Source organism: Dysidea avara, chromosome 6 (genome assembly GCF_963678975.1).
Source record: "Dysidea avara chromosome 6, odDysAvar1.4, whole genome shotgun sequence".
Taxonomy (NCBI): Eukaryota; Metazoa; Porifera; class Demospongiae; order Dictyoceratida; family Dysideidae; genus Dysidea; species Dysidea avara.
In genome coordinates, this window is record NC_089277.1 from 15,397,618 (window position 1) to 15,411,167 (window position 13,550).

The following is a 13,550-nucleotide window of genomic DNA, read 5'->3' on the forward strand; positions in this document are numbered from 1 at the left end:
TCGATCTGAAAGCTTGTTTGGGCTTAATTTCACCTAACCAATACTGTCTCACCGTCATCAGGGGAAATTGAGGCTGTTTTTGGATGATATTATTTCGTGGGCCATGCCTACTCCTTTGTGGTCCCTACTATACAGTAACTTTTGTACTGTATGATAATATTGTTTACAATTATCTTAGTAATTTGTTTACTAATGTTCTTGTGTTTCATGTCTCTTTCAGGATAGATGGTTTAATGCGTAAAGAATGTCGTATGTAGCTGAATCTCTATCACTGTAGTGTTTATTAATCAGTCATCATACATTGCTGTATGGTACCAAATGTTCTCCACTTTGCAGTCGTCTGTGTTGTGATCTAACCTGTAACCTGTAAATAAAGTCATCAATTTAATTAAATGGTAGATTTAAATAATGCTTTTGGTATGGTACACTCATTTTATTTTTGCACGTGCTGCACCCATTGCATAGTACACGTATATGGAAACTGCAACATAGCTACTGATCAATGAGCATGGCTCCACATATGCTGACAGACACTAACAGTAACACATAATCCCGAAAAGTGGCCATGGCCCACAAAGTTGAACTGCAGCATAGCTAGACTATGGCGTTTTTGCATTGTCAAACTAATTGATGTATTTCACACATGATTTTAGTCTGGGTCAAACCAGGATGACCTGAATAAAATGTGACCCGGATGGCCCGACCTGTTTTAACCCTAAATTACAATTGAATGCAGCAAGACTAAATGTGACTGGATCTGTGAAAACCTGACATAATCGCACAAGCCTAAACTACAGCATCCAATTTAGATACCGTAGGTAGTGTGGTAATAATATTTTCGTGGTTGGTCTGAGACCACAAAAATATTTTTAACAAGATATTTTTTGCCACAAAATTTTGTTACCTCATTTATACAGCTACAAAGGTTATTAATTAAAGTAAGCATAGTATTAGAATAGTTCTTGTGCTTATAATGCACTATTTAAAAGTGTATAGTGTATAGTTAACATCGCATCGCCCTTGTATCACCACATGCAAATACAATTCGCTGATAGCTATAAACAGCTGGCATTGTTTACAGTCCAGTGCTTCGTTTCAGTTGTGGTTGCTATAACTCCCGAGCTTTGCCTCTACGCGTCTGAGTCAGCTTGAGTCCCTTGGTCAGCAAGTAATTGATTCTGGTGCCATGCTCTGTTCTTCACAATCTGATTGGAGGCCATCAGTTTTCCATTTACACAGCTGGTACATCACCAAAAGTGTCCATATCTACAAATAAACCAAAAAGAAAGATAAATTTGAGATACAGTACTAAAAAAAGTTCAAGTAAAAATATTTTTGTGGGTTGTCTGCATCCACAAAAATATTTTTACTTAAAAATTTCTGAAACAAAAATATTTAAGACAAAAATTTCTCGATCTACGGTATGTCAATGATACTGTTATACAACAGTGACCTAAGTGTATATTATTGTCATTGATTTTAGCTGACTGTCTGTTTCACAGAGATGAGTAGTTGTTATATATATATTATTATATAGTTATACAACGGCCACGAGTGCGTGCACGTTGTATAACTGTTATGTACCACTCACCTAATAGGTGCGGAGAGTCTCACAAGACAGCTGTAACACTTATAAAGGCCAGGTTTCTAACATCGATTGTGGGTAACCAAGCCGGACGTTGCGATTACGTTCCCCCTGCAGTACTGCAGCCACCTGAGATATTGAAAGCTAGTACGCTATGGGTTATATCACTAACCTGCATTCGCTGTTCGACTCTCATTATGTAGTACTCAACATGCCAGCGTGATCACCCAATCGCCATATAGACTAAGCGCCAGACTAATCGCCATAGTGATTCCCTCGAGTGAAAAAAAGTAGCTAAATAGACGTTTTAAGTAAACAAAACCCAACTACTAAACGATACTAGTCTAATTCTTACTATTCACACTAGCTAAACTCGAATCTGGTGGCATAACAAAACTGGTTACCACAATCGAACGTAAAGGTTAGTATTATTTAGAATATGTTTGTTTTATTGAGTCATTGTCGAAGTGGACTACAGTTTAATCTGGGCTAAGATGGCACCAGACTAGTAAGGTGTATAAGTACGTTTATATATATGTAGACTAGAGTTGTGGCCACCGTGTTGGCTTTTTCGATCGCCATTGGCTGCTTGTAAACATTATACGTATTGGTGACGTTATGGCCCACAATCGACCTTTACATGTCAGGCTATAAAAGAATTCGAGTGATCTGTGAAGTGTCCTTCCACCTATTAGGTGAGGTGTCGTAGTGGTCTTCGCCACCGGCACTTGTGCTATGCTGCATAAAACTGCAGCCAGTGCAATATCTGTATATTGCACTGCGGTCGGTGCATTATAACTTATAATGCACTCGTTGTGGTCTACAAAACCGCAACCAGTGCGTTATAAGTTATAATGCACTCGCTGCGGTCTGCAGCAGTGCAATATACAAATTATGGCACTGGCGGTGCCTTTGAACTGCCCACGCAGAGTGGTACATATATATATTATACAGATGACACTTACTCAACTGGAAAGACAACTCATTTGCCTGGTGATTTAGCAGTGACTTCATCTATGAGCTTGAAACCTGTTGAAAAATGGATAAAAAGTTAGTTAATAGTCATACAGTATGGGTAGTGCTGTGTAGTAGTGTTCATGAAGGTTTGGGCTTTCTTGCCCAAATATTATAGATACGTATATCGCCCAAAAAACTTTACATTTCCTTCATAATAGCTTGGCAGTATTTTAGGCATAACCAAGTCCATAAATGTATTCAGAGTAATCCCAATCCCTTCCAACAAGTTTGTTTATATGATTTATTAAAACTATTGAAGTGAATTTTCTGCCAACTGACTGCCTGACTGTTTCCTCTGGCCAAGCAAAGCTGGACTATATGGCTGTCCCGAAGATATGAACATCACCTATTTAGTAACTCTTATTCTTTTGTGTATGCTCATGTGTATGCTTGTATGTTGGGAATTATTAAGAACTGTAGTGAACACGTGTTATACTTTCCCTCTCGCTCCGGCTCTCTGACGCGAATTCGATGCTGTAGCCAGGATTGTACGCCTTACAGGTAACCATTATATCCGTCATCTGGTGCTGTGACAAAACAACGAGTTAAGATGGATGATACCCACCGTCTTCGCGTTAAACGACGGAGTTGCAAGGCTAGCATCACGAAGCTACTAGCGAAAGTTGAAGATGCGACATCGTGCGAACTAAGCACTATCAATCTAGAAGTAGTCACCGATTCACGAAGGCTTGCCGTCGCTACCACTCTCGCCCAACTTACGACAAAGAAGGATGCTATCAGCAAACTGAACGATGATATCTCCGAAGCTATCCAGAACGAAGATGAGCTAGAAACAGAACTCACTGATGCAGATATCTACATAGCAGAGCTGGAAGAAAAGATAGCAATCCTAGAAGAATTTATCAAGAAGGCTTACCAGCCCCCAGTAACTCAAAGAGCTGTTTCCCATACCCTGACATCCCACCCACCCTTGGTGGCTACTACAACACCGTCTCAAATACCAGAGACCGAAGTGGTGAAGAAACCAATTCACTCAGCAGCTACTGAATTAGAACATGTGAGTGCTGACAGTGGTAATCTACCTATTCACACATCTATACCTGCCAGAGACCCACCACTTACTTTCAGTAGGCTTCCCATATTAACACTACCAACATTCAATGGGAACCCCTTACAATGGCAGCCATTTTGGGACTCATTTACAGCTGGAGTGGACTCTAATCCAAATCTGACACATGCCCAAAAGTTTGCATACCTACGTGCACAACTAGAAGGAGACGCATCTCGCGTAACTGCTGGATTCCCACTCACAGACAACAACTATCTGCCTGCTGTTACTCTACTCCAAGAAAGATTTGGTCAGCGATACAAGATAATACATGCGCATTTGGAAGCTCTATTACATGTGACACCACCTATAAACACCCTGAACAGTTTACAATCATTTCATGACACTATCCAGAGTCACAGACGATCACTGCTAGCACTGGGAAAATCTTCAGACTCTTATGCTACTCTCCTAATCCCAGCCATTCTAAGTAAATTGCCATCTGAAACCAGGGCACGTATGACCCGTGACCATTATGACACCGAATGGACCCTAGATGAATTAATGGGAAGTATCCTCAAGGAGATACGTATTTTTGAAGCTATACAACACTCAAACAGAAAGACCACTCACACGCCAACTACTAGCTCCTTTCATATGGCCGCCAACAGAGCAACACGTGATAGACCAAAGAAAGACCTTACTTGTGTATTCTGTAAGGGGATGCATAAACCTCATTTATGTACAACTATTTCATCTCCCAAGAAACATCTAGCCATCATTAAGAATGCAGGTCTGTGTTTCAATTGTCTTGCCCACCATAAGGTGTCCCAATGCGCATCAAAGTTTACATGCAGAGAGTGCCATAAGAAACATCACACGAGTCTCTGCCATGCCTTCACTGCAAGTATCGAACCACCGCCACAGACACTACCTGCTCACACAACTACCGTCTCAAATCAGACAGGTCCTCAGACTCAGACAGTTCCTCAGAACACAGCCACCACTGTAGCTCACACAACTACAACTCATAACGAAGATACAGCTGCTACCTCCACATCGCTTACTGCTTTCTCCAAAAGTGTGTGCTTGCTGAAGACAGCTATTGCAAATGTATCGGCCAGCCAAACTACTGTAGAAGGCCACATCTTATTTGATGAAGGTGCCCAGCGTTCCTTTATCACGCAAGAACTCGCCAACCAGTTACAACTTCAGCCAACTCACCATGAGAATATCTCAGTCTCGTCCTTTGGTGAACAAGTGTCAACTCCCAGAAGATTAGCTAGAGCAACTGTGCTTATCCAGACATTGAACAAGGGCCACATACCCATATCAGTATTGATCGTACCAAAGCTTGCTGCTCCTATCCGCAACAGCATCCGTGCCCATCTCAATAAGCTTCCTTACCTTCAAGAATTGCCACTAGCTCACCCAGTGACTAGCGACGAGAATTTTCACATCTCCATTTTAATTGGAGCTGACTATTACTGGCAGTTTATACAAGATGGGCTTGATTTCTTCACTGTTCAATGTTGTTTTGACCCGAGATGTGTCTTTTTGACAACTACAGTAGCCACAATACTTTAGCCTTCTTAATGTGACCATATTTGCTAAAACGGGTCTTCTACACACATCCAACTCTATGAACTCAGAAGACCGTACCTCAGTGTTCAAGAAATACAGTAACCTGAAACTTTCTCCATCCACTCAGCTGTTGGTGCTCACTACTGACCAAGTTGTAAGTAAAAAGTCATTTCCAATATGAAGTTATGAGTTGTAAAAGTTGGTAAATTGGATGTGCGTGGAAGATCCCTTTTTGCAAATCCGGTCACCTTTGTGTCCCATTTCTTTCTCCACTACTGTGTAGTTGTTGATTTGCAGTAACTCATGGCATAGTTTCAGTGCTTTATATTTTCCGTAGTGTGACTGGATTGATTGTACAGGCACTTCTCATACCATTCTTTGTTTCTAATGCTGTATAACAGGCAGAATGTAGCTGAAAAAAGAAGTGGAATAGTGGTTTAATGCATAAAGAATGTCATATGTAGCTGAATCTCTATCACTGTAGTGTTTATTAGTCGGTCATCGTACATTGCTGTATGGCACCAAATGTTCTCCACTTTGCAGTTGTCTGTGTTGTGATCTAACCTGTAACCTGTAAATATAAAGTCAATTTAATTAAATGGTAGATTTAAGTAATGCTTTTGGTATGGTACACTCATTTTATTTTTACATGTGCTACACCCATTGCATAGTACACGTATATGGAAACTGCAACATAGCTACTGATCAATGAGCATATGCCACATATGCCTACAGACACAGACAGTAACACATAATCCAGAAAAGTGGCCATGGCTCACGAAGTTGAACTGCAACATAACTAGACTATAGTGCTTTTACATTGTCAAACTAATTAATGTATTTCACACGTGATTTTAGTCTGGGGATGACCTGAATAAAATGTGACCCAGATGGCCCGACCTGATTTAACCCTGAATTACAATTGAATGCAACAAGACTAAATGTGACTGGATCTGCGATAATCCGACATAATCGTGCAAGCCTAAACTTATAGTATCCAATTTAGATACCATGGGTAAGGAAATTTTCGTGGTAATAATATTTTTGTGGTTGGTCTGAGACCACGAAAATATTTTTAACAAGATTTTTTTTACCACGAAATTTTGGTACCTCAATTATACAGCTACAAAGGATATTAATTAAAGTAAGCATAGTATTAGAATAATTCTTGTGCTTATATATATAGTATTTAAATTTGTATAGTTAACATTGTATTACCCTTGTATCGCCACATGCAAATACAATTCGCTGGTGCCTATAAATAGCTGGCATTATTTACAGTCCAGTCCAATGCTTTGGTCAGCAAGTGATTAATTCTGGTGCCACACCCTGTTCTTCGCCATCTAATTGGAGGCCATCAATTTTCCAGCTACACAGCCAGTGCATCACCAAAAGTATATCTATATATATATAAAGCTGAAAACTGTCTGTCTGTCTGTCTGTCTGACGGTCACGCTGCTTACTCACCAGACTTGGCGCGAATCGACATAGTCTGTGCTGATAATGAAGCGCTCATCATCCGCCTACTCTAAGATTGTTATCACGAGTTCACGCGTGCTTCCGTTCGGTCTCTACAGCGCGTAGAAGGCCAAGGTGTAGAGAAAACTTGAGCAACATTCCTTTGAAAACCACAGCACATACTGTTCAAGTGGTAGAACGCCTGACTAGCGTGTAAGAGGTCGTGGGTTCAAATCCACGTGTTGACAGATTTTTTTCTTTCTACTCAGTACCTTTTTGTGAACACCTTTTTAAAACACGACTTTTAGCTCATCATATCTTGGCATGCAAAGCACGTATCGAGGCGGGACTTTAGCGAAATTAAACGCCCATCATCTGGCAACTCGAGTGTTGTTGTAGCAAATCAATACGTGCTTTTGTTCGCTCTTTATAGGGCGATGAAGGCACTGGTGTAGGGAAGGATCACTGAAAAGTTGAGCTACATTCCTGTCAAAACCACTGATAAACAACTGTGGCGATTTGTGCACCTCCCCTTAACCCCAAGTTATTATAACCAGCCAGGGTTCAATCCCCGCCTAGGTCATAACTTTTTTTTTCACTTTTGGGACCTTTTTGATGCACCTTTTTGCTCTATCTGTTCCATGCAAGTCTTCATCTACAAACTCTTATGATCAGTTTTTCAGCACTGGCACTGAATTACCTCACATAATAGGGACTCTTATAGCACTTTTGGGACAGGGCAGACAAATTGCCAACATATTTGTCCATCTGTGTGTTGGTCCAGTGTGTTGTATTAGAGTAGGTAAAAGCTTCTTTCACCAGTATCCAGAATATCTACATCTTTGTTTTAAGCACATAGGTGTGCACTGACATGAAAAACTGTTTGTTCAGACTCACCTCAATACTGCTGTAGTAATAGGCAGCTTGCATGATTGAACAAATACTACTGTGCATCTGAAAAATGATAATACTGGAACCATGCAGATCCATAGTTTACACCGAGGAACTGCATCTGACCTGGCACAACTGTTTCACTATCCTGCTTACATGCTTTCACTCTAAAGATTCATACATTACCTTATTGGTCAATTACACTGCAGGTGTTTCAAAACTGGGTTTTTGTATGGCAAGAGGTATATGTGTCACTGCAACATCAGAACTGAAAGTGCATAGGACAAGTTCTGAACTTTTGCTTGCCATGCAGTAACTATAACTGCGAATTGTGTTGACTTTAAATTATGCTCAAGTTCATTTCTCTTTGTGACAGTCGGTAAGGTAAACATCAAAATGTAGAAACTGAAACTGTACCGTGTGTATACAACCTGTATGTAATGTAGGGTATACTGTATACAATTGCCTTAGCTCGCATGCAGTTTAACTAATTAGCTAGCCTTGCATGCATGCTTCACTATAAATTATTATGTACTGCATAAGGATCATGTACTTTAAAGCACTATCGACATACATGCTACACAGCAAATATAGGACACTAATATTTATGCTTGGTTCCCAATATATTAATTATTGTTGCATTAGTTCTCATGTAAAGCAGCAAAGGTTCCGTTTGTTCTATACAGCACGTTGAAGTCACTGGTAGGGAAGATGCACTGAATAATTAAACTACATTCCTGTCAAAACCACAAACAATAAACTTTAGTGTTTTGCATCATTAATGACATAAGAAACCTCATGCTCTTTAAAAAATGTGACATCACCATGTACCCTACATAGCTACATTAGCAGTGCTGGTGTTTAATGCTTAGTCCCTCTTTGTGGCATTAAAATGTTTAATGTGGAGATGGTCCTGCACATAGGGCAGGTACCAATGCTAGTGTACTATAAGTGGTATTCCATTAGGAAGTGTAAGTAGAGTCATTAGCTGTAACACCACAAGTAGCGTACATCAGGGGCTTCCCTAAAGAGCGGTAGAGCGGTGCAGCACCGCTCTACTTTACTCAAAATTCTTTTGATGTGGTAAAAGGAATGTATATAATTAACAAACTGACTTTGATGGTGGTAGCAAAATGACACTTTTACCGCTCTACTTTGTCTTGCTGGGGAAAACACTGTACATTCTAACATTGTTTGATATATCATGTGTCAGAGGCCGTTGATATAAGCCAAGCTCATGTGTGTGCTTATATAACTAAATACATGCAATGGTGTTGGTAAGGTGTATTTCATGGTCTCATTAATAAGACCACTTCATTCAAGCAGGTGCTATGATGAACTCCATGACCTTGTTAATAAGACTACTTCATGGCTAAATTCATATTATTTGATCCCATAAGTGGCCCTATTAATGAGGCTTTGCCTTACTTAAATTAAAAATGAATGAGTTGCTAGGCTTATGCCATCCATTATTTCACATGTTACCATGCCAATCATTGACAACAACTGTTCTATGGTAAATGATAATTTAGTAAGTGATGCCCATTTGTGATAGGAGACTGAAGGTTTCTGCACAGGAAATGTTGCTATAGCTAGTCTACAATAAACCAAAGAGAAAGATAACTTTTTAAGATACAATACTAAAAAAGTTCAAGTAAAAATATTTTTACTTGAAAATTTCTGAAATTTTACACTAAAATTTCTCTACCTACAGTATGTCAATGATACTGTTATACAAAAGTGACCTAAGTACATATTATTGTCATTGATTTTAGCTAACTGTCTGTTTCACAGAGGTGAGTAGTTGTTATATTTATATTGTACAGATGACACTTACTCAACTGGAAAGACAACAACTCATTTGTCTGGTGATTTAACAGTGACTTCATCTATGATCTTGAAGCGTGATGAAAAATGGATAAAAAGTTAGTTAATAGTCATACAGTATGGGTAGTACTGTGTAGTAGTGTTCATGAAGGTTTGGGCTTTGTTGCCCAAATATTATACGTCTAGCTATCACCCAAAAACCAGCGTCACATTTCCTTCATTACAGCTTGGCAGTATTTTAGGCATTACCAAGCCCATAAATGTCTTCAGAGCAATCCCAATCCCTTCCAACAAGTTTGTTTGAATGATTTTTTTAAATTATTGAACTGAATTTTTTGCTAACTGACTGACTGACTGCTTGACTGTTTCCTCTGGCCAAGCAAAGCTCGACTGTATGGCTATGGACTTGATTTCTTCACTGTTCGATGTTGCTTTAACCCAAGACGTGTCTTTTTGACAACCACAATAGCTACAATACTTGTTTACCTAAATTATCCTTCTTAATGTGACCGTATATGCTAAAAGGGGTCTTCCACACACATCCAACTCTATGAACTCAGAAGACCGTACCTCAGTGTTCAAGAAACATAGTAACCTGAAACTTTCTCCATCCACTCAGCTGTTGGTGCTCACTACTGACCAAAAGGTAAGTCAAAAGCCATTTCCAATATGAAGTTATGAGTTGTCAAAGTTGGTAAATTGGATGTGTGGAAGATCCCTTTTTGCAAATCCAGTCACCTGTGTGTCGCATTTCTTTCTCCACTATTGTGTAGTTGTTGATTTGCAGTAACTCATGGCATAGTTTCAGTGCTTTATATTTTCCGTAGTGTGACTGGATTGATTGTACAGGCACTTCTTGTACCATTCTTTGTTTCTAATGCTGTATAACAGGCGGAATGTAGCTGAAAAAAGAAGTGGAATAGTGACTTCGCATTTCAGTCATTGATGATAATGGGGGTGCATGTTTAGTCGTGCAATTAATGTGTCTAATGCCATTCTTTCCTTTGATGTAGTATGTGAAAGTAATGAATTGTTACTGCAAGCATCACATGATTTTCCAATATTGTAAAAAGCACATTGCCCCATTAACATTATGTGCAATGGTGGATCCAGGATGGAGCATTTGGCTCCCCTTGTGAAGGAGCCATATGTATAGTTCTTTTGATTGAAATACTAAACCTTGTTAGGCCAAAATCAATTCAATGCATATTACTACCATTTATTGCATGCAAACGTACTTGAAACAAACTGTCACCCAGTGCGTACTAAGCACCTCTGAAAACAATTGTTTATGTTGCTGGTGTTTAAGACTTTCATACTTTTAAAACAACTTTTAAGACTTTACAACCATCTGCAAAGGCAGTGAGACACTGCTAGGAGGTGATAATTTGCTGCTTCAAAATTACAGTAACTAACAAGAGAATCTATGTTCCCCAACTACCCCACAACTTAGCCCCTCCCCTTGCCAGCTCCTGGATCCACCCCTGTTGTACATGGCAAGACATACAGCAAGTGAAATTATTACAACTTTTCTATACTCTTGCTTTTTTTTGGAGAGCTCAGTTGTAAGTTTCAATTATCAAAATAACCTAACCTTTGAATCCTCAATTTTAGGATTTCTTGGTGTGCATACTAGAAATTTAAAGAAACAGTGTAGGAGGCACTATGTATCTTGCTTTGGAAAACATTAGTTATTAAAATTGTATCTTGATGTATTAGTGATTCTACATAATAGTTAGACACCAAGATCAAGGGAACTAAGAGATTTAGTAACTCCGATGGCCCGAGGCTGTAGTGTCCTGAGTGCAGCAAGGGTGCTACTAAGGGCCTGAGGGGATACTAAATTGCTTAGTTCCCATTGGTCGCGGTGTCTGACTTATTTAGACTATGGTTTAAAGTACGTACCTTTATAGCCAGAGCATGAGTGTAGGGTGAAAGAGCAATGCAGAACAGTGGAACGGTTTCTTCCTGAGTCCTTACAGCGCCCACAAAAATAATTATATGACCGGTAACCAGAGTAACGGCTAGAGCTACAGTAGATACACCGCTTAGTCTACTATTTGTCCAGAATTGTTTGCAGAACACAGAGAAGAAGAGTAATACAGTGTTATCAAGTACTGCAGTGTGCCTTTCGTGTTATAATTATTTATCATGTACAAAATTGCTTGAGGGCAGGTGACTAAGTGAACATGTGTGTAGGTGACTAAGTGGTTTAGTTAAATGAGCCGTGCCATAATCTAAACAGATGTAATTGTACAAAAAAGATGATCTACATACATATTACTATACAATACTGTTATAAAGCATACTTTATGTAACAACTTTAAACAGGTTGTAGGACCAGGTGTCCTACAGACCTTCAGCACTTGTGCTGTAAAGCCTTAATAAAAAATAAATTATAAAAGTTACTTAGCTACGTTTTGTACTGCAATTCTTTTGAATGAACTGAAGTGTTCTTTGGCCTCATAACACAATCAGGTGTCTTAGCTGTACTTATCTGACTGTTTTTTTTATTTTTTTTTATAGCTGATTACATCAGCATTGATTTTACCAAATACTCGGATGTTTCACTTGCATTTTCTGCTTTGATTGGTAAATTTCAAGTAGAAGTAAACCATTCACATTTTCAAACCATCAGAAGTCTATGCTTGAACCGAGCTGGACCTACCTTGAAGAAAGGAATCCAAGAAACTCATGATATCATTAGCCTATTAGATCTACTTGCTTCTAATAACATTTATTTTAACTGGATGAACATAAAATATTTAGAAACTATAGCCACCGCAATATATGCTGTGTCTGGAAACAACAAGTTTGAGGTATTAGTGCAAAATTACAAGGATGCTATATTTTCTAGAACACTGAATCAAGTGTGGGGTGATATTCCTTCATATCATCAAGTGAGATCTAAATATTTTGCTAAAATACGAGCTGTTTTTTGTGACAAAGATCCCAACAGTGTAACGGTAAATGAAGTATTAACTCAGTGTAAACCCTGTTTAATAAAAAGCATAGCCTTGGATATTATGCTAATAGAGGAAGGATCTCTGAGTATTTCCTGGCTAATTTCATCTGATAAAGTTTATCAAGCTTTTCTATCTTTATTAACTGTACCTCAAGAACGCCGACAAGATGATTTTCTGCAAGTTGGTGCTTGGGTAGTTTATCACCCTCAAGTAGTTCTGGTGGAGCAAAGGAAACTTTATAGTTAGTTTATCTATTTTGTGTTTGTTTTGTATGCAAGTACATTATGTTTCTTTTCCAGGATCAATATCAACTTCTACCATGCTAATTGGCTATTATCATGGCTTGCTATTAACTATTATCAATGCTGAACAGTTAGTTAACAAAATGTGCTCTAGTGATCTACTAACTGCAGATGATAGAGCTCTTATTTTCAGTGGCTATAGTGCCTATCAGAATAAATACATACTGCTGGAAACTTCCAAGCACTTTGATGTGAAAAAGTTAAGAGTGTTTTGCAAATTAATGCAAGAATTGTATCCACAGATTGGTTTACAATTAAATGAAGGTATATATAGACACAATTATGTATGATTAACAGGTTTTTGCTATTGAAGTCGTCACCGTTGCAATTGACTTGTCCTGTTTGCAATTGAATTTGTCACTTTTGCAGTAAAATTCATTGCTTTTGCAATTTAATTTGTCGCCTTGGCAATTGAATTTGACGCACTTGCAGTAGAATTAGGCGAGAATTGGTTGTATTTGTACGTCATGACTGATTGTTTTACAAGCCAAAATAGAAGCAAATTTCTTTCAGTAAGTTATTGGTGGCGTACATCCATGTCTGTATGAAGTCATTTCTAAAGGATTTACTGGGTATCTAGTGTTTTCAGAGGTGTAAAATTTAGGTGTGCACCTGATGGCAAAATTTCTGCCAATAGTGAACTACAGTGGTAGGAATCCTTATCAAGCAAATAAACTACTGAATACAACTAACTAAGTACTACAAGTTGTTGTTAGTCAACAATTGTTTCAGCTGCTTCACATAGTGTTCTTGGTTTGCCAGGTGCTCACTAATTAGTCATGACGAAATTTCCTGCAAACATGCTAATGCAATAATAGTGCCTAATTCTACTGCAAGCACATCGAATTCAATTGTCAAGGCAACAAATTCAATCACGAAAGTGACAAATTTTACTGCAAAAGTGACAAATT

At 38.7% G+C, this 13,550-nt stretch overlaps 1 protein-coding gene across 1 annotated transcript in view; it reads left to right on the forward strand.

Moving 5' to 3' along the window:
* The window catches only part of LOC136257703 (uncharacterized), a 112,141-nt gene that overhangs the window by 16,011 nt on the left and 82,580 nt on the right, over window positions 1–13,550 (forward strand). The window contains exons 3-5 of the mRNA XM_066050992.1: window positions 9,371–9,469; window positions 11,898–12,578; window positions 12,637–12,903. Of these exons, the coding sequence (XP_065907064.1) occupies window positions 9,371–9,469; window positions 11,898–12,578; window positions 12,637–12,903 (1,047 nt within the window). The remainder of the gene's footprint in view (window positions 1–9,370; window positions 9,470–11,897; window positions 12,579–12,636; window positions 12,904–13,550) is intronic.